This window comes from Atractosteus spatula, chromosome 5, assembly GCF_055471065.1.
Source record: "Atractosteus spatula isolate fAtrSpa1 chromosome 5, fAtrSpa1.hap1, whole genome shotgun sequence".
Taxonomy (NCBI): domain Eukaryota; kingdom Metazoa; phylum Chordata; class Actinopteri; order Semionotiformes; family Lepisosteidae; genus Atractosteus; species Atractosteus spatula.
In genome coordinates this window covers 28,749,293-28,770,516 of record NC_142710.1, presented here as the reverse complement: position 1 = coordinate 28,770,516, position 21,224 = coordinate 28,749,293, and the positions used below count along the sequence as shown (strand labels likewise).

General features: G+C 43.9%; 1 protein-coding gene across 1 annotated transcript; it reads left to right on the top strand.

The window, feature by feature from the left end:
- The first annotated feature begins 595 nt into the window (after positions 1–595).
- cnnm1 (cyclin and CBS domain divalent metal cation transport mediator 1) lies at positions 596–21,029 on the top strand. The gene is made up of 10 exons (XM_088917761.1): positions 596–2,045; positions 8,547–8,690; positions 9,434–9,574; positions 10,647–10,816; positions 11,668–11,767; positions 13,547–13,692; positions 13,888–14,140; positions 15,082–15,183; positions 15,675–15,788; positions 16,720–21,029. Exons 1-10 carry the CDS (start codon positions 596–598, stop codon positions 16,797–16,799), a joined length of 2,700 nt encoding a protein of 899 aa, XP_088773887.1. The 3' UTR covers positions 16,800–21,029.
- The last annotated feature ends 195 nt before the right edge of the window (positions 21,030–21,224 follow it).

Sequence of the window (21,224 nt, the reverse complement as noted above, 5' to 3'; positions counted from 1 at the left end):
AACCCTAAATTCAGATTCTAGTGCTTTATCAGGAGAAACAGATCGCTGTGACAGGTTACATTGGGTACTGCAGGGCATTAATCGGAAATTCGGCGATTCTGCCCTTTCTTTCCCATTTTTAGCATGAAATTAACCTCTTCTTGCTCATTTGCAGCTCGGAAGGTGACGCTAGTCCCGGCGCTTGTATTGTTTTATGCACTGAAATGATGACACGCTGAAATAATGAATCTATTCCACGCGTTTTTGTTTTTAAACAAAATCAGCGGTGATTCGTGGTTAGTTGACAGCTGTCTGATTTTGAATGTTAAATAGGACGGAGCAGAACAGCGTTATTGGAGAAACGTTTGCTCTCACACGAACCGTGCGCTTCCACGGATTTCCAGAACCTGGCAGCTTTTGGTGCCCCGCTTCTCTGATTACAGTACGTGCCGTAACCTCGCTTCTTGCGAAATGACATTACGTCACTGCAGCGCGTTTTTCTTAAAGAGGTCTACCTTCCATCGGTCACTTAGCCCCTCTGTATTTACACTGTACGCCAGCTGTTACCCTGATTTCAGTGATAAAGCGTGACATCGCCACGTGACTCCGCTCGCCAATGTCCTCATACAACACATTCAGCATCATGGCTGCGGATGCTGCGGCTGCTAGCGTTCCGACCTGCATCCTGCGACCCGGTTCCTTGCCTCTGCTCTTCATTTTTGCCATTTCTTTGCCCGCATCGGCCCTTGGGCTGCTCGGATTCAGGCCGGAGGACACAGGGGGAGAGCTGTCCGTAGAAGACGGGGTGCTGAAGGCGACTGAGGGAACACGGTTCAGACTGCGTGTGTACTATGCAGCATCCCAGCAGAGACTCAACAGAAGTGTCAGCGGCAGAGCTGGGGATGCGGCTACAGCGCCGTGGATCGCTTTTATTGAGGAGCCAAGTCCGGGCAGAGAGGGACAGGTGCACCCCAAACGGAACCTCTGTGTGGACAAGAACGCCAGGACAACCGATATTGAGCTCTTGGGCTCTTTCAAGTCCGCATCCAGCCAGAATTCAATCCTGGTGGAGCTTCTCGCCAAGGACCTGCGCAAAGGTGAGAAAATCAAATATTATTCCATGTGTGCCTTTGATGGGATCAAGTGGGAGCACTTCAGGACTAGAGATTTCTGGCTGGCAGTTGTAGAACGTTCTCCAGAGGCCGACGTCTGGCTGCAGGTCATCGTCTCGCTGCTCCTCCTGGGTTTTTCTGCTGTCTTCAGCGGGCTTAACCTAAGTCTGCTGGCACTGGACCCAGTGGAGCTCCGGGTGATCCAGAACAGCGGTACCGACAAGGAGCAGAAGCACGCCAGGCGGATACAGTCCGTGCGAAAGCACGGCAACTACCTGTTGTGCACCTTGCTCTTGGGCAACACCCTCATCAACGCCTCTCTGGCAGTCTGGATGAGCCACATATTCGGAGTGACATGGCTTTCCATTCTGGCCTGCACCTTCGGCATTTTCTTTGTCGGGGAGATCCTGCCTCACTCTGTTGCCTCCAGACACGGGCTCGCCATCGCTTCCAAGACCATCTGGGTGACGCGGCTGCTGATGCTCATCTCTTTCCCCATCTCCTACCCCATCAGCAAGCTGCTGGACGCTGTCCTGCACCAGGAGATCAGCAGCTTTTACACCCGGGAGAAGTTGCTGGAGATGCTGCGGGTGACGGACCCCTACCACGATCTGGTGAAAGAGGAGCTGAACATCATCCAGGGGGCCCTGGAGCTGCGGACGAAGACCGTGGAAGACGTGCTGACCCCGCTGAACGACTGCTTCATGCTGGCCTCGGACGCCATGCTGGATTTCAACACCATGTCAGAGGTCATGCAGAGCGGATACACCCGGATCCCGGTGTACGAGGACGAGCGGTCCAACATCGTGGATATTCTTTTTGTGAAAGACCTGGCTTTCGTGGACCCGGACGACTGCACCCCTTTGAAAACCATCACCCAGTTTTACAACCACCCCCTGCACTGTGTGTTCAACGACACCAAGCTGGACGCCATGCTGGAAGAGTTCAAGAAAGGTAAGGCTTGCCTTCCACCCTCTCGCAACCCTGGCTCACAAAGGGGTCACCTCTCTGAGTAAAGCTGATGCTGCTGACTGTAATATGTTCAATATTTCTGGCGCCTGAGGAATTTAAAACCTTGCTTACGCTGAGATGAAAAGACCTTTAACTGCTGCTGCTCCTGTTCAGCACTGTCTTCATCCTAGGCTTGGCTTCCAATATCTCAGCATCCAGTGACAAAAAGCTGTTTTCACCTTTAAGTGTGTAGAACATTTTCAGAAATGACTGTTGCTTTCAGCAGCACAGTGACACAGTGGTTAGCACTGTGCCTCACAGCAGTCCCTAGGTTCAATTCCTTGGTGCTGTCTGTCTGGAGTTCATACATTTTCCCCATGTTTGCATAGCTTTCCTCTGGTGCCCTGGTTTCCTCCCAAAGATTAAAAACATGTTGGTAAGTTAATCAGCTTCTGGGAAAATTTTCCCTGGTGTGAGTGTCTGCTTGTCCGTGTGTTTATCTGCCTTGCGATGGACTGGCGTCCCTTCCTGGATGTGCCCTACCTTGTGCCTGTTGCCTGCTGGGATAGACTCTGGCTTCCCTGTGACACTGAATTAGAAGAATCGATTAGAAAATGGATGACTATTGTGCTATCAGTGGTTTCCTTTTAACATGGTTTATATTTACACAGTTTACACAACATATTTAGTTTTCAAAGAGATATCAGATACCCTACAGTGGTAAATGGATTTTAAGTTAGAGCCCAGTGTTTCACACAGTAGTGGTCAGAGCTAAATTATAATGAAATGTTACTGTATATCCAAAGAAGGAGCTGGCAGTAAGTCTACCTGGGGCAGATGATAATGTTTTTGTCTTATAAAAATGCTAGTGTGAAACATTCTGTTCAATATTGTGATGTGATAAAGTGTAAATGTATTTATTTATTTGTTAATCTGGAGAACTGCGCTTATCTACAATGTGTGATGAATCCAGGCATGAAGAATATGTGATGGGGTGTAAAAGGTATGTTTTAAGTACTGAGCCCTGTACAAATTGGGAATGGTTTGAGGAAATGTGGACAAACACGTTTGTGCGCCTGGGTTGTATGACACATGACAAGAGTGGAGGAAAATGCTTTCTTTATACCATTACCTTAACAGTATTAGCAAGAATATATTTCATAAGTCATATATAATAAAAGATATCCTGAAAAGCCAGTATGTGAAAATATGAAAGTATGACTTGGAAAAGAAACATTTCTCTTTATATCACCTTAATACACCAAAAACTATTCAATGCAATAGGTAATCTGTACATGTTGTAACATTAAAAGCTGATTAACATGCAATGTCACATGGCAGAGAACAAGGGAGTAGTTTCTAAGCAGAAAGTTAAAATTCAAAAACTTTTCCATGCAGCTCCTAGCTCTTTACATTCAGAAGGAGCTTAGCAGAACTGTAGGCAGGGTCTTTGCAATCCACAAAACTGCAAAGATAAATGTTCTCAAGCTTGCTCAGAGCTGGTCTGGTACCAGAATATGTTATGGTTTGTAGTTCGCTATAGTGATAACTCTCTGATACCACTAACAGTTTGCAAATATGCTGAACACTTTGCAGAGTGGAATTTAGCTGCAAAAGCACTGTTTGAAACACCGAGAATAAACTCCTTCCCTTTTTAACACAACACCAGCCTGAGCTCTCTGGCCAGGTGTGTCTGCCTGCAAGTGGCCACTCTTTCTTTTCCTTTCAGACCCGAGCTCCCAGGAGCAGGCTGGGTGCACCAGCCCTCTCAGGCTGATATCTAGGGCTCTCTGCCTGTTTCACCCCTCACCCGCCGTCCACAACATCTCCACAGCATCTCTCAGAAATCTCTCAGTCGTCACCTTGCTGTAGAAAGGATGAGGGATCTCACAGCTGATGTGTGAACAGTATTGTGTACCCCTACAAAGTGATGAGACAGGTTTAATCCCCAGAAAAGAAGTGTCTCAGTAAATGTTTCACATATATGGAAATGTGTACTGTTATATGCAAAGCAATATCATATAAATAAAAAATTCTGGGGGTTTATATTTCTAGAACAAACTTAAAATGTTCTGCCGAACCAGTCAGGAGACAGTGAGGCACATATATAATCATATTGTCTAGGGACGACAGTCTTCAGGGTTGAAGATATGCTGTTTGGCACAAAGGACTGTCTCTCCCCTGACAGTGACTTTACAAAAAGCTCTCATTTCTCCTTGTAGGTAAATGTATATTTATATATTCCCAACGAAAAGAAAAATAAACGGCTCTATTCTTAAGTTTCTAATTGTGATTGGTCATGGTCATAAATCTTGGCCTCTTTCCCAGACATGGGGCCATGGTCACTGATGAGTACTTTTCCTGACGTATAGAGGATTTGTCCACCCACACCCAGCTGTCAGAGATATAAAAATACAGCGTGCAAACAATATTAATATTGTGAACTGGAGAAAATGACAGTGTACGCTGTCTGTGTCCTGAGCCTGCGGTCGACCAGGAGCCCAGCGGAGGGCTGTGAGAGAGAACCAGCCTGCTGGGATTGCTCACCCTATGCCCTTTAGTGTCACTGAGGACAGGAGGGGCCCAGTCTTACTGCTGAAGGCTGGCATTCTCCCAGCCGGGGTGGATGAGCTTTGATCAAGGGAGTCTGATGTCACTCCGAGTATCCGAGTATCTGGACCCCACTGTAATTGCCTGTTTGATTTCCTCTTCTTCACTTTTGCAAGGCTTTGGGATTTGACCCAGGAATACTGAGAGAAAGTGTACCTGCTTAGTCTTTGAACATCCAGGGCTTTCGGTGTTCCAGGTAGTGTGAATTCCTGATGAGAATTGATGGAGGCCGTTTGTGTCTCAGGGAGGAGGCAGGATTTACTTTCATTCCCATGACAACGGGTACCAGTAATTAAACTAGTTAGTAATTCTGGTATCAATATACACAGCTGCCGTTTAAATCCATTGTGAATTAATTCATAATCACCTGTTGTTGTTCTAGAGTGGTCACATGTTTCATCTTATTCACATTACAGCCTCATTCAATATTTTATAGTGCTAAGTATGAAAGGATTGTGCATTTAGAGAAAGAGAGGGTGTGCTGAAATTGATCTTTTGTAATGATCCCTGAAGTGTGAGAAATAAGGTTTTATATAACGATACATGTAGGAAATCATTAGACTAAATATTCAAACTTTCTGTTATATAAACCATGACTCATACTTGTTACCATGACTGTCAGTATGTCAAGAGCTGAAGTAAAGTAATGTGATGTTTTAGCTCAAAGGAACATTATAGCCTATAATTGGCTTTATTTCCATCATCGTTTCTTAGAGCGCATGTCAGAATTGAACCTTGTAATTCATATGACATCATCCATTGCATAATAATCCTCTCTTCAGATGGACAAGGCAATCTGTGAGGTTTAGAATCTGAGCTTGGTAATAATCTCACTGGTGAGCACTTTATATGAAATGAGACAGTTTAGCATGCAAACCCCCCAGCTCATTGCGTTAAAAAATATAATGAGACTCGGCTTCAGATGTGCTTAAAGCTAGACAAGAATGGATGAAACTAACTAATGGCAGGCGACAGTCTTAAAATGAAATGAATGAGTGAATGTTTTAGAAGTGTGGTATTAAAATGCCCCTTTAAGGACCATTAAGAAGCGTTTGACATTTCCATGCTGACAACAACAAACGGAGAAAGAGCAGCAGTGAAAATCCCACTACACCCCTGACCTTCTCTCGCTGTAGCCCTGCTCCTCTGGCTCGTCATTAGGAACAATGCGGCTGTCACTGGGGGGGCGAGAGAGAGCTTGAATTCTCCCCTCCTGCCACGAGCTCCCCCCCCGAACCCCCGCACGTCTCCATAGCCCTACAACACTTCAGTCACCCCTGACGGTGCACAGATGGAAACCATGAAAAATTGAACACAGTGCTCTCTCCTCCTAGAACCCTCCCATTTCAAAACGGATTGGTTCTAGCAGGGGGGCAGCATGTGAAATGTCACTGGGATTTGTTCTTCCACTGAGGCCCTGAGAGCCCCTTACCTGTTACTTTATTTCTTAGTGTTCTTTTCAAAGGAGGGTGAAAAATATTTAACTTCTCATCAAACAGAGGACCCCCACGTCTAAAGCCTTTTGAATCTGCACAGATATTGGAGAGCCATTACCATTTCGTATACATAAATTTGCGCTGAATAATTCAGGCTTGGTTCTAACTCTTACAGGTGTTGTTTGGGCCGGCATGCAGGTGCTTATGTTCATGTTACACAATGCTCACTTGTAGAAGCAGAGGAGCCGGCCTGTGAGGTCTTTTCTAGCTGTAGCACTTTGTTTATGTTGCACTTTGTTTACGAGATATTCTAAGTTTTGTTCAAATAAATGTCATCAGTGCTGGTGAATGTCTGCTGAAGATGAGCTGTTAATAGCTTCAAAGCAATATTTATCCACCAAGGTATGAAACTTCAGAATCGCGTTAGGATCATCATAAAGGTATATCGCTGTCGTTTCTGTGGATTACAAACAGAGGACTCATCAAGTAATTGCACAAAGTGATCCAGTGTTTTATTTTTTTTACATCACTGATGTGTGGTACTTGATATGCATGACCCACATACAGTCACAAGATGGTGGCCTTCCTACTGGCATTACCTCCAGAAGGAGCTGGATGTGTGCAGGGATTAGCAGGGACATTCGTGTGGGCTAGATTCCTCCAGGGAGGCGAGTTATGTAATGGCTTGATGATGTCATGTCAGGCACTGCACATCAAGCAGCACCATTCAGGGCACATGAAATAGCTTCCTAAGCAAGCTGCAGGGATTTAATCCTGGTCCCTCAGAGTCCCACACAGCTGGTAGCAGCCAGGATGCACAAACTGGGTGAGCCACTACTAGTCTGCTGTTCAGCAAAGATCAAAGGGCCTAAGGGATCAGTCAGGCCCCAGGAAGGCTATCTGGCTATCCTGTTCTCTGTCCTCAGAAGATAGTCAGAAGGTGCTCGTAAAAAGCAACACAAGACTAACTTATTTGTCTTGAATTTCATGGGTCATAGGGGACAGCTGGATTCATTTTAATCCTTGCAATTTTAAGTCACTTCCAAACTAGATCATATGACACATGGCAGAGATAGTCAGTGACTCGCTATACTGTATTACATAAATCTCAGTTAGGTATTTCTAACATCTGGTTCCCTAACATTGGAGCACTTCACAGATCATGCATCAGTCTGTGCAATTAAAAAAAGTCTTTAGAAAATATTAAAAGCGAACATTCAGATTGATAGATTCTGTCAAAGTCTATACTGTATGTGAGGTGTCAGAGACCTAAAATGCTCATTTTATTATAGGACTTTGAGAGACAAGACTGATTCCTTTCACTTGTGTAATTAGCACTGTTGTAAGCATGACAGATTGTCAGCCTTTCAAAGAATTGTCTGTGCCCAGACAACTGAGAACACAGGGACAGCGGATGTCCAAGCCTACAAGCCAGAAACCTCAAGAGTTCACCACCTTACGTAATCAGTATGACTGCTGTGTTTATGTAATGGTTCATTCACAGAGTTGTCTGAAAAAACCTGTCTTGTTTAAAAAAATGATTCAAGGTTTCCTTTTATCACATTACTTGGAAAGTTTCTAATTATAGGCATAGTCACTAGATGAATGATTGCGTTTTTTTGCAGCCTGTCTGTCAGCCTCTATGTATCTACCTTACATTTGGTGCGCCAGCATGTCTGTGCACCACTGCTGTGACTCCAGGCAGCACCGGCAAAGCTGAGCAGAGCCAGCTCAACCCTTTTCTGGCAATCATACCAACTGCACAGCCCAGTTAGTGCTGTTGACCCAGGACTCCAGCACCCCTGCCTCCTCACCTCCTCTCTGCCCCCCTGATTCTGCTCGAAGATGGGCCATGACTCACTTTTCCATGCTTATTAAAGTCTGTAGAACTCTGCCCCTCACAGAATTCATGCTGTTGTTTTCTTTCCAACTTCCAGAATGGTATTATTTTGTGTGGTTTTGCAATTCTGCTTATTTTTCTCATATACCATATAATGAAATGCATTTAAAGCCAAGAAGTTTCTATTAAAGTGAAATACTAGATCTACTCTGCTCTGAAAAACCGGTTCATTGACAACTGCTTGGGATAAAAGATATGAACTATGTTAACAACCTGAAGAGATTATATGTATATTGTTCATTATACTGTAAGTATATTGCTTATACCCAGGGAGTCTATGTGGGCAGAAGGATCCCAAAAAAGATACAGTCTTTAAACTAAAATGTCATGCAGAAAGGATAATTGGTGGCCATAACATTTACTGTATCAGTGATAATTACACTCCCTGGACAGGGGACCAGAATCCCTGGTCAGATTCTTCCAAGTTCTGTAGTTTGATGGGGACAGGCTCAGAAGGTGATCCCCGACCAAGTACAGTACATAAAACACACAGTTTCTCTTGCATCTAACTGACATAGTTCCTTTCAGTGACACCTGTTTGCTTCTGCCTCTGTGCAGGTAAATCTCACCTGGCTATTGTGCAGCGGGTGAACAACGAGGGAGAGGGCGACCCTTTCTACGAGGTGATGGGCATTGTCACCCTGGAGGACATCATTGAGGAGATCATCAAGTCTGAGATCTTGGACGAGACCGACCTCTACAGTACGACAGTTTGTTGACTGCACGCGTGACAAATTAAATCAGTACTAACCTTCAGGATAGAGTAGGAGAGGACAGCTTGATCTCTTTCGATGGCTTTCGTAAAACCGGATATACTCCATATAAATCAGATATCGTTTTGAAATGATAAGTCAGTGATTTTTTTCTTTATACTGAGTATACTTGTTTACATCTTCCATGTGACATCTCATCACACATCTTCGCTGACCACACTCAGTTGCTTTTAGATAACGAGCTAAGCATCTACCTTTCACAGCACATTATTAATTGGATTTTAGTGCCCTCTTTAGCAGGATGTCTAAACACAACTTTTCCATTTTCATTCTGCTACAGTGCGCAGCATTTCAGTAGGTACTGAGCTGTTGGTAAAAACAGAGCAGAGTACAAGAACTCTCAAAGGGTTCCCTTGATTTTAATTTCTGCTTCAGTCCTTCATTAATATTAAAATATTACATTTATTGATGAATTAGTTCAATGGGATATACTGTATATATATTTATAGATGATGACTGTGAAGAATCGAACTCGGGTGCCCATAACGTGTATGGAGTTTTTTGTCCAGGGAGTGAGTGAGGTCAAGGAAGTAACTGAGCACTTGGGTCAAGTGGGAAGCAGGAGACCCCGTGGTGGCACAGTCCTTCCTGCACTGAGACAGACTCCAGTGGGTCTGGGGTCAGCAGTGTGGAGGGAACGGGCCAGGCCTTAGTTCTGTGTCATTTGTGCAGCTGATAACCGCAACAAGAGGAGGGTGTCCCATCATGAGAGGAAGCAGCAGGACTTCTCCCTCTTCAAGCTGTCAGAAAACGAAATGAACGTGAATGTCTCTCCCCAGTTGCTCCTGGCCACACATCGATTCCTGGCAACAGGTAGGGAACCTTTTTTGAGTATCTATTTTTTCTGAGTCCCAGTGAAAACCCAAACAGAAAGACAAAGCCAGTATATCTGTGGCTGTTTGAAAATGTGCACACGTTCACCTGGAAAATTGGCTTTCTGAAGAGAAGGAAACTTCCTATGAGCATGCTATTGTATTTTTGGTTGTTTTTGGGGGGAATCTAACAAAGAAGTTTATCATGTTTTTTTTCCATACCTAGTTTGCTGTGAGGATTCCAGCACCTATTTTTGCCAGATTTTCATAAAGCTAAAATTCCCTTTTGATCTGAAATTAGTTGTTGTTTGTTTGTATGTTGCTGTTTGAACATTGTGTTTTCACACAGGAAAATGCTAACCTTCATATTAGAAGTATCTGCCCGTGTTGTAAACTGTACTTTTACTTAGCTGATTTGAAAACAAAAATAATTTAAAAATATTTGCGGATCTAACAAAATGTATCATATGAAATAGTAGAGTTGTTACAATAAATATTTTATTGCACACAGCTCCTGCAATGAATGACACTCTTTTGACATGTGAATCACTGATACAGCTGCACGGTAGCTTAGAGCAGTCTATGTGAGATGAACTTTCATAATTCCTAGAAAAATTATCAGGAGATCATCTTTAATGATGGCAACGTTGGAATCATGATCAGTGACTCATTTTAACACACAATTTGACTCGTCAGATTTCAGGAGCTAAGCAAAGTTGGGTCTGGTCAGTGCTGGGTGGGGAACTTCAAAGGAAAACCAAGTTGCTGCTGTAAGAGGTTCTGGTGGACCAGTAGGCGGCGCTCTGCCTCCGGACCTGAAATCTTCCCTTCTTCGCTTGACCTGCTGTGTAGTGGGGCTGTTTGCTCCATGATGATGGCTTGCTTTACTTCCCCCAGCTGGGCACCGTGCTGCAGCAGCAGATTAAGTGGGTTTTTCCCTGTATGTACAGGAGTCAGTTCAGATGTAAAACACTAAATAAATTAAATGAATGAACAGAAACTGGGTGACACACGGAGTCTCACTGACACCAGCAGATCCCACTGAAGGACTGTCTCTCTCTTTGTCTGTTCAGAAGTGGAGCCCTTCAAGCCCTCCTACCTCTCTGAGAAGATCCTCCTCCGCCTGCTCAAGCACCCCAACGTTGTCCAGGAGCTCAAGTTTGATGAGAGAAACAAGAGGGCGGCACAGCACTTCCTGTATCAGCGCACCAAGCCTGTCGATTACTTCGTCCTGGTTCTGCAGGTATTTTCACCTCCACAACAGCCACGTATTTCTGTCTTTCAGCCTTGATCTACGGTCCACATGGTTTGCAGCCCCTGGTCTTTAGCGTGCAGTCCACACTCTTCCTCGGTCCTTTAGTTCTGAATGTTAGATCACAGACCTCCAGATCTGAGCCATTTTATTCCAGTTTCTCCTCCATAAATGCTTCTCTTCCCACTCTTTCAGCCCTGCCCCTTCGTTCTGTTTCTGAGGTCTGATCATTAGCCCACTCCCTCTTCAAGTCACACTGGAGTCCAGAGTCTCAAGCGTGTGAAGCTATTCTTGCGGTTGTTCACGAGACCTGATTCATAGGCATTAACAACACTCTTCCAGCAACGGCTCAAGACAGTGTTAATACACACGGACTGCAAAGCTGCTTATGCAGCACCCATCCATTAAAAAGGGTGACCTTAATTAATTCTCAACCAAAATGTCTTACTTCTACTGCACGTTAGGGTTGTGGAAATGCTAATTAGAATCAAACTAGAGGACCAGCCGTATGGAAATAGGATCCCGGTGGATAGTCAACATAGATTTAATAATGGTAGGTGAAGCTTAACAAACCTGTTAGAGTTGTCTGAACCAGCAACAGCAGTAATGGGTACAAACAGAACGTATGATACAGACCTTTTGACTGAAAATTCCTCCTGAAAAATTGATTTTTAGGGTCACAGGGTTGATCATTTGTAGATTAAAAGCAGGATAAATACAGAGTACAGGGTTATTGAGGCAGCTATAAGCCTTGTCCACCCACACAAGGTGCCTTTTTTCGTCCTGTTCATTTAAGACAGTAACACCTGCGAATATAGGGATTAAGACATCCTGTTTTCAAGGGCCGTGTGGAGGTGAAGATTGGGAAAGAAGCTCTGCGGTTTGAAAACGGGGCGTTTACCTATTACGGTGTTCCTGCCATCGTGCCAGCCCTTTCCTCAGGTGAGTGTCCTTTGTGCAAGGAGTTGGCTCCCAGAGCCCAGAGTGCTTCTGCCCTCTGTCACGAGAGGAGAGTTGGATCTTCGAGGTTCTAGTGTCTTCACCCATATTCTCAGTTATTTAGCTACTCTAATTGTTTAATTAGCTGCATAATTGTAATTAATCTTCCCAGGCTCTGTGGTGGTATGGAGGTACCTGTGGCTTTAATTAAGTCAATCTCTTGATTAATCAACTGTAAAAGACCTGTACAGAAAATCCTATTTATATCTAATTTACAGAATAATTAGGTTCAAGGTTAGGTTGTTTAATTGGCTTTTCGGGTGGGAACCAGAAGACACTGGTCCCTCCAGGAACTGAGTTAGAGTCCCGTGCTTTACATTTAGTGAGGGAAAAGATTTCACTACCCAAGCAAAGGGAAAGAAACACAGAAAACCTCATTACTTAACACAGCAATACGAGTCTGGCTTATACTGTATAACAAGTTCTGTGTGCACACTGGCTTTGGTGATGCAATTGACTTAATTAGGGGGAAAGCTGATGTAATGAAAAAAGCCACTGGGAATCGGCCAAATGTTCCAAAATTATATCATAAACAGGGTATTAGTAAATCACCTATCATACAGAGCACCACAATCTTTTAAACCAATGTGCAATTTTCATATGACTCTCTCTTCCACATTTGGAACTCCCTGACATCCTGCCTCCCTGACATCCCCGATTTCTCTGCAGAGGCATGAATGACTCTCAAATTACCAGCCAACTTTAAGAAAGTCTCAGGCCAGCTGGACAACGATCACCCTTGCATCATGTAGGGAGATTTAACTCATAACACTGGTCTGATCGAAATTATGCAAGGAAATAATCCTGTAATATAGATCAAGTTCCAGACAGAAAATACCTACCCTAAGAAAAACAATGGGCACCTTGTTTTTTTCCTGGCTCCTCCTCTGTCTTGGAGAGAACTTGATATCGCCAACTCTTTTTCCATCAGCCTGCTGACTCAAGCAGTTTGTCCAGCTGTCATTATTCTGTCAGAATGCATTCCTGTTGACTGGAGGGGTCCACAGCCAGTCAGGGTCTCAGGCAGAATAACAAGACCACTGCCACAGTCTCTCTCCTGTGCAGCTCAGACTGCACAGGAGAGAGTGCAGTCCAGGGGTGTGGAGAAGTTTCTTACCTGCACTGATAACTGAATGCTCTGACTTTTTACAGACGCATTTCTCATCATGTTTTACATCTGCCCCGAGTCTATAAAAAGAAAGGATGTAAACTTTATTAGTCTAATTGGTGTAGTGTGGTTATCTCTGTTTACATCACAATGCAAAAGAGAAAGGTGCATTACAAATTTGGGATTATTATTGTTGGCATCTGTTTAGAATTTCAGCAAAGAAGATTTATAGTAAACCAGTAGGAATTAATAGCTGTACAGGTAAAAATGGTTCTGGATTGCCACCTAGTGACAGAAACTGTAAATAACAGGTTTTGGCAAGTTTTATAAAAATTCACTTTCATTTACTTGGGAATACAAACACCTGGGTAGGTATCACCTACCGTGGGTGTGATTATTTGTTTATCACGGAATAAAACTTCTGCAGCATAGCAAACATATTGGGCAAACATCCATTCGGTGATCATTTTAAGAGTGTCATCCATTACGATCAGTAAAGAAAGTGTAAACGCTGTAGGTCAACAGAAGCATTGTTTCAATTCTCCGTAGAAAAGTAAAAGAAAGAAACGTTTTTCTGAAAGCTGCGGCACTACCTTGTCTCGTGTATGGCCCAGTCCACAGGTCCCCTTCGCGCAGCAGTGGCCTCAACCACTCCGACTCCACGATCTACGGTGGCAGCATGAGCCAGCTCAACACCAGCACCACCACCTACCTTCCGGACTACTCCGTCCGCCAGCTCACCGACCTGCAGATCATCAAGGTGCCCGCTTCCTGTACACAGCACAGAGGACCACTGCACACTGGAAACAGCCAACAGTAACAACACAGGCACTTCTTACAACACGTCAACTCCTGCTGTTCAGACACTTTAATCACCGCCGTTGATTAAATTGTTGTGAAGTGGGTATGAAAATGACATTAACGTCGTCCTACACATTTCCCATGCCCTGCACAGATCACACGGAGTCACTACCAGAATGCTCTGACAGCCTCGCGCATAGACAGCTCCCCGCAGACCCCCGACACCGACGCCCAGATGAATGAGGACAGCACCCCCACCCCCGAGGTCCCCGTGCCCGAGGCTCGCTCCTACAGCATCGCCCTGCCCCTCCCGGAGCCCCGTCTGAGCGCCGCGGCCCGACCCCGTCCACACGCCGGCGGCACCCAGCACAGCACCACGCTGCTGAACGAGAAGAACCGCATCGTCCGTGAGTCTCTCCGCCCGGCCGCCTGTCGCGGAGCTGGACAGCTCTGTAACGGACACGGTTGGCACAGAGTCCGACGACGCACGACCGTGGGCTAGCGCAGTGAGGGGCGGTGTAGCCTTTACGGAGAGAGCGCTCTCGCCTCTCGTCTGTGTCCCTGCTTGCAGTGCTGGAGCAGAACTGCGGGGTCAGAGACAATACATCACGAGCGCGAACGGCAAAGGTGAAAAGGCAGAAGGTGCTATCAGGACATACTGTGTAAGATTGAACAATTGTACGCTACCATTAAAGAATGAAACCGAAAAAAAGTACCAATTTTAATTGGGTCCTTTTTAGACTCCAGGTAGCTGAGAGATTACGTTTTTGTGGGGAGCAAAAAAAAAAAAGAGATCCCGTAGAAACCAGTGCAGAAGCAGCTGATGGTACATGCACAAAAGTGACGTGCACAAGGTTCGACAGTTGGCACTCCTAAATCCTCTTGGCAGGAAAAACTCATCAGATCTGGGAGACGTCTGCACCAGAGCTGCGTGAAAGCATCCAAATCACACGAGGCTTAATTCTCCTTTCAGCTTCATTTTATATAAGATATGACAAGAAAAGCCTTTAATCATTGAGGAATGCCTTGCCCTACAGTGAATCATAGCTGTGGTGTTATCATAAGGCATGCTGTACATTTGTATTTGTCAAATGCAATTTAACAACAAAAAAAGTGGTGATTGCTGTAGTTTCACAGATTTAAGGTCAGCTGTATTTTCTTTGATTGTATCTTTCATATGTTTAGTAGATGTTTTATTATAAATGAGTTCACACTGTAGTTGTGGGATGGCTCTGACTAGGGTGTGCAGCAGGTGAAGCGAGAGAGGTCATTTCCTGAAATCCTTAGGCTGGAGCCTCCTCCCGCTTCGCTGCCTGCTGTCATTCTTACTCTCTGTCTCCCCCTGCAGGCAGCAAGTCAGATGGCCAGAAGAGCCCCAGCGATTCTGTGTTCCTGCGAATGGACAACATCCCCTACATCAAAGAGGACCTGACTGGTAATGGGAAATACGGTGAGTGACAGAGAGGGGAGGGGTTTTAAATTAAGTGAGCTGAAAATGACTTTCTTTATATACATCGAATACCAAGAACTTGACTTGGTATTCTTAATTCTACTACTTACATCTAGTATCAGATTTCCTGAGTGTACAGAATTGATTCTCTTGTCCACTACTGCACACAAGACAACATGGCATGTAACACCAAAGAAAACGTATGCTTGGCCACATGAATTGGGCCACAGTTTATGTAATCAGTTTTGGTTCTTTCATCTGTGGCGGTAATTATACATCACGCTGGACAACACATTACAAGTGATATTCTAGAAAGGAGACTCTTTCATCAGCAAATTACACATTTCAGGAACTGGTCTGCTTTTGCTGATGGGCACTATCATTAAAAGACTAAAACTGTTCAAATGTGCATGAAAGTGAAGAGATGTGATACTCTGATTTATTGCAGCCCAACAACATAGTGTCAGATCTCTTTTCTTCTTTACCGCCAGCAGACAGAGACGCAATTCCTGATGGAGCAGACCACCCCACCTCCCCCTTCATCAGCAGCCTGTCTCTGAGCGGCTCTGACGAGACCCTGGGAAAGAAACTCCTGAGTAAACTCAGTGAGTACCAGCTTCCCGCTTTACTGGTGTCACACTTCCCAAAACCTGAACACGCAGGGAAATGGATTTCTTTCATTATCTCTTCAGCAAATTCTAATTAATGTGACGTAGAAACAAAAGGTATTGGAAGCTTACTAGATGTAACTTGCCTGGCCGTGGGGAGGAAGCGGTCAGAATCCCCCCCTTACCTTTGTGAGGAATGAGCCAGGGAGCTGCTGCAAGAGTACAAAAGGATTAGGGGGAGGGATGCAAGAAAGATGCGCATAATGCTTCTCAGGAGGTGAGTTTTTATCCAGAGGAAAGCAGACTGGGGCAAGAGAATAAAATTTAATCTTCTCACAACTTTCTGTTTTAGGCTTGAAAGGTTTTGTAAACAATCATTCACACACTGTTAGAGATTAAATGTCAAAATGTTTGTGAACCTAATACAACTAAGAATTGTCCTGCAGAGGGAATATTGAGCTTTTTCATTCCCTCTTGGAAGGGCTATTGGAAACTGCAGTGCCAAACTATATAATAGAACACTGTCACACCTGAAGAAGGCTCCACAGCTGAAACATTGCGTTTCTTTTCTTCTCTTTTCAGCATGGAATAAGCCTTTATTTATTCTTATCCTTCACAGTTAATTTACCTGTACTAGTTTTAAAGTATGCTACCACACTGACATAACCCGCCTTGAATTCAGTCTGTTTACATACATTTCAGCACACTCCGCTTGGAAAAATGTATGGAAATGAAATGGTTACACCACCAGCTGAGGAAAGCGACCGCTCAAGTCGAACAGGGGAACTGCACTCTTTTCACAGGGACTCCCGCCTGTGACACGCGATCATGTGACTCGCTCGGTCAAAGCTTCGGGGCCTTTCAAGCAGGTGGCGTTTAACGTGTTAGAAAAACAGCCCACAGTAACCGAAAACATGCATTTCTCTAGGCAATAAGAAGAGGAAGAAGTCTCGCGACGGGGAAAAAACGCCGGAAGATAACCCCGAGCAGCCCCTAGTGAAGACCTAGCACCTTCCTGCTGCAGGAGCTGCCTGGCCGGAGAAGGAGGTCCTGTCAGCTGAGCCTCGGCCACTAGGGAAGGCCCAGTCAGGCCCTGCGCTTGTCAGGACTGGGCACCTGGTCTCCTCTGGGCACAAGGCCTGCACACCAGTCCGCTTATCTCCTGGCGGACATTCCGCATCCCGGGGTTCCGGTGTGGGGAGCCAAAGAAAATTCCGTTGCTCTGTTCTGTTTGGACCAGTCCATTTCCTTCATTATTATTATTATTATTATTAGTTCTTGATCCACCAGTAGAATGTTAAGGGAGTTTGTCTCATCAAGCATCAAGCAAAAACACTGGGGCTGGAGCTGAAATGCTCTGAAGTGTAGAGTCCAATCGATTTTCTCCAAGCCCCCAACAGCCACTCACTAATAGTTTCCATTGATACAAGAGCTCTACAGAGATAACAAAAAAGTCCTCACAGCCGTGTTCCTCTGAAAGCCTGAAACACGCCGAATCGTTTCTTGAGTCTTCCATGCAACGCAACGAGCAGACAAGAGAGTTACTGTAACCCACAAGTGGGGAAACCTCACATTCAATCTTAATTCTTAGATTTAATTAATTTAATTTTTAAGTTTGTATTTATGCTATTTAAGATGGATACGAGGTAGAAGTATTTTATCACAGCTGTTGTACTGAATTATTTTTTATGAGATCAAAAAGAGTTAAGTTGTATCTAAAGGCAAATTATTTCTTGAAGAATGCAGGGATGTCGCAGGAAGCAAAGGGTTGGGGAGTGTGAAATAAGCTACCCACCCACCCAAGTTGTCAAAGCTGATACCCCGACTTCTTTCCTGAGTTAAAAGTCATATAGATGAAACCATTATTTTTCTACTGATAGAATATAACTTACAATTTATGTTAAATTACTGTGCAAATTACTGTTAGCCAGTATTAAGTTTTATTGTTTTGTCCTAGATGTTGGGCCTCTAGGATGTTATGATTTTCAGATGGCACTCAGAAGAAAACTTTGCCACACCCACAGTGGATTTAATCTTAAATTGAAAAGTTTATACTCCTTGAAGGAGCTCATTCTGTGGGGAGTTGAAGTCTTCACGTAGAAATAAACAAGGAGCCTCAGCTCCTTAGGAGCCGGTCTCCACTGATGAATACTTGACCATGGCCAGGTTCACCCATATAACATGGCTGTGGAGGGCAAGTGTATCCCTTGTGTTCAACCTGTGACAGCCAACCAAATCTCCCATAAATAACAATACAAGCTCAGTGACACTGAACCACTTTCATTGAACCAGACTGGCTCACGGTTGCCTACAAAATGTCACCGACTCAGCACTTTCCCAGTATTGCAAGATTTCAACTGCATGTTACTTTCACACACTTGAATATGTGGCCGGGCTGTCTGCTATGACCTCACCACTGATTGAAACCTGCAGCTATCCCCTATGTACTGATCTCCAAGATTCACTTGGCATCGCCTGGTTACTTGGAGTTCTGCCTCACACAAATTCCTGTTTACAACAGACCCAGCTTAACGGGAACTGGGCAATAAGATAAATAAGGATATTTCAACATGGACTACAAAAGATGGAGTGTTCTTCAGTTCTTTCCTAACTGCATCCAAAATTTCCAACCACATGTACAGCAGGTTCTCCTGGGAACCAAGTCTGACTTTTACGTTATTCCTTAAAGCAGAAAAACGAACAAATTATTCCTTTCTTTGTTTTTAAACAGTGTTCAAGTTATATTCTTCCTCAAATGCCTATTTTCTTTATACTTCAAAACATGGGGAATTGGAATTGTGTATATCATTTTAATTGCGTTTTGGAAACAAACTGTAGAATTTTTAAGTTTTACTAAACAGTCTTACAAGAAAGCCATAACCGTAAATATAGTTGCAATTTAATACCAAACAGTTTCACGTTTAAAGTGATAAAAATGTGAGAAACTTTCATAAAATTTTAATTTACTCTTTTGAAGAGTCTAGCTGGGAGATTTTCAAGGCTTATTGCTCAAAAGCAAAATTTGCTCTCAGTTTGTAAATGAATCGTAATGTTTCAAGTTTAATGGCAGTCAAGAGACACCATCTCTACATGCCAGAGTTCCTGAGTTTATCCCCGTTTTGTAGTGACATTGCAGAAGCATTTTGTGGAAATCTTAATTCCTGTTTTCATATGATAAGAGGTAGGTTTTAGAGAGTGGCAAAATGAGAAACAGGTCTGGAAATTGAAACAGTGGAGCAAATTTTACACTTATACCAAAAGCTTTGAATGTCATCCCAACTGCTAAACATTAACCCCTGTCTGACCCATTATTGTCTTTTAAAGAATGAAGCATCCAAAAAAATAGCAGTTCAGCTGGTTCTTTTCCCTCAGTGAGCAGTCAATTCCCTTCCTCACTTGTGACAGCAGCTTGCTGAACTTGACTGAACAGCATTGTTCTGTCCTCTTCTTCCAGGGCTTACACCATCTCTGGTCCTCTTTAGTCCATGTTTGTTCTTTCTGTGCCGACTTACTGGTCTGTTTTTTTTTGCGCCAATGTCATTTTATTATACTTTGGTGGTCAAGAATTTTGAAGATGCTTTAAAGCCCATTGGAGAGCAGCCATTGAAGAATGGGGTCATGCCTCAGAGCTGCCCAAGTGTTGAGTGGTGCTCACTGTTAATCACAACAAGAAAGCTGAACTGCCAAGTAGCCATCAGGGAAAAGGGTTGGGGGCTTAGGGGTTGGTAGCATGGGGAGATACTGCATTTTGTATTGTGTTCTGAAAACACTGCTGTAGATACAGTACACAGCAAAATATTTCATAAGGGAATGTTGAGCCAACGAACTGTGCTACTAACTCTGCATGCTTGGAGTACAGATGAGCATGAACTAAGAATTCTTTGTAACCAGAGCAGGCCTGCCTGAAGGGGGTTATTTGGGTAGAGGGGAGGGATGGGGGTAAAACACGTGGTAGCCATTAGTGTGTAAAACGTGGCCTGAGCATAACGCCATCTCACAGCTCTAAAATATAAGGTTTACAAGGGAAATGAGCTCACTTACTCAGGGCTCTCTCAACCTCATAACTCACCTGGTGTGTGTGTGTGTGTGTCTGTGTGTGTGTACACAACACTACATATAGTAATAGATCCTGAATGGCCATCGATTCATTTTGTGCAGATTGAGCATGTTTAGGAAATTAGAGAGAAGAATTGAAATGTTTGTGAATCTGCAAGTTTTAGACACTCCTACAAGGGAGCAGAAGTGGAAGATGCACTTAAAAGGCAACCACATGAGCAACAGCAATAACAGTTCATTTCATTACAAGACTGTGTGCGACGCATCAGATGACAGATTCATTTCAACTCAGACGTAAACCAGATCTCTGTGCCGCTTCAAAAGCTATCTCATTTTGATGGCCTCTGTTGTGGTAAAAGAATGAGGCACGGTGATTGCCTTCCAGCTGATGACCAAGGCTGTAGGACATTCACTTTTGGAGGGCTCTGTTAGATCACGTGTTATGCTCAAGTCCCATGAAGACATTTTATATTGTGCAATACAGATTGCCAAAGCTCGTTACTTAGAGCTTGTGGTAGAAGCAGTTAGCCTAACAACTAAAAACAAAGAAGCTGTGGGGTGAAGAATCAGGTGACAGTGCAGTAGTTTTGGCCCATTTTACAACAGCTGCATAGTCACTGTCTGAAACTTTAACAGAATTCCCCAATTGTAGCCTTATAACCACATCAGATTAAGCTTTTTCTATGGCCAAGTAAGCAGCGGGCAAAGGCATGCCTGCAAAGTGTGCACATCTAGATTGAAAAACCAGGACAGCATTCTGAAATTGTTATTCAGGCATAGACCTTAAACAAGAACCAGGTGCCTCTTAACATGAGACTTGCAACAGGACAAGCTTCTCTCTGCAGAACCACAGAGAACAACATGATCACAAGTCACATGCTGACTTTCTGTGAAAGAGCCACAGAGGGGTTCACCTTCTCTGTTGCTAGGCGTGTGCTCCGAGAGACACGGTTTACCACCAGCTCTGGCTAATGTGGTTTTGGCAACATTTAGATGCATAGAATTTATATTCGTATATGTTTGAAATATCCTTTTTATGAAGAAAGATGAGATTTAGAAATATGAGGTTATGCTTTTAGCAGATAATTAATTTTCAAAATATTTAATAAGGGGGAAAACCTTTGAAGTTGCTATTTTACAATAAGATGTAATCTGAACTCCTCAGTAAAAAAAGTTCAAAACTGACCTGTGCGGGAGGTTTTTTTAAGCTTCTCTTTATAGGTATTGGGGGCAGCAGAGATGTCCTTCCCAAGAACTTAGATGAGGATCAGCTGGCCATGGTTTGGGTAAGGATCAAGGACAAATGGAGAACACAAGCTTTCAATTATTCCTGGTTGCAGTGCTATACAAAAGATCTGTTCACCCTGAAAGGGAAAT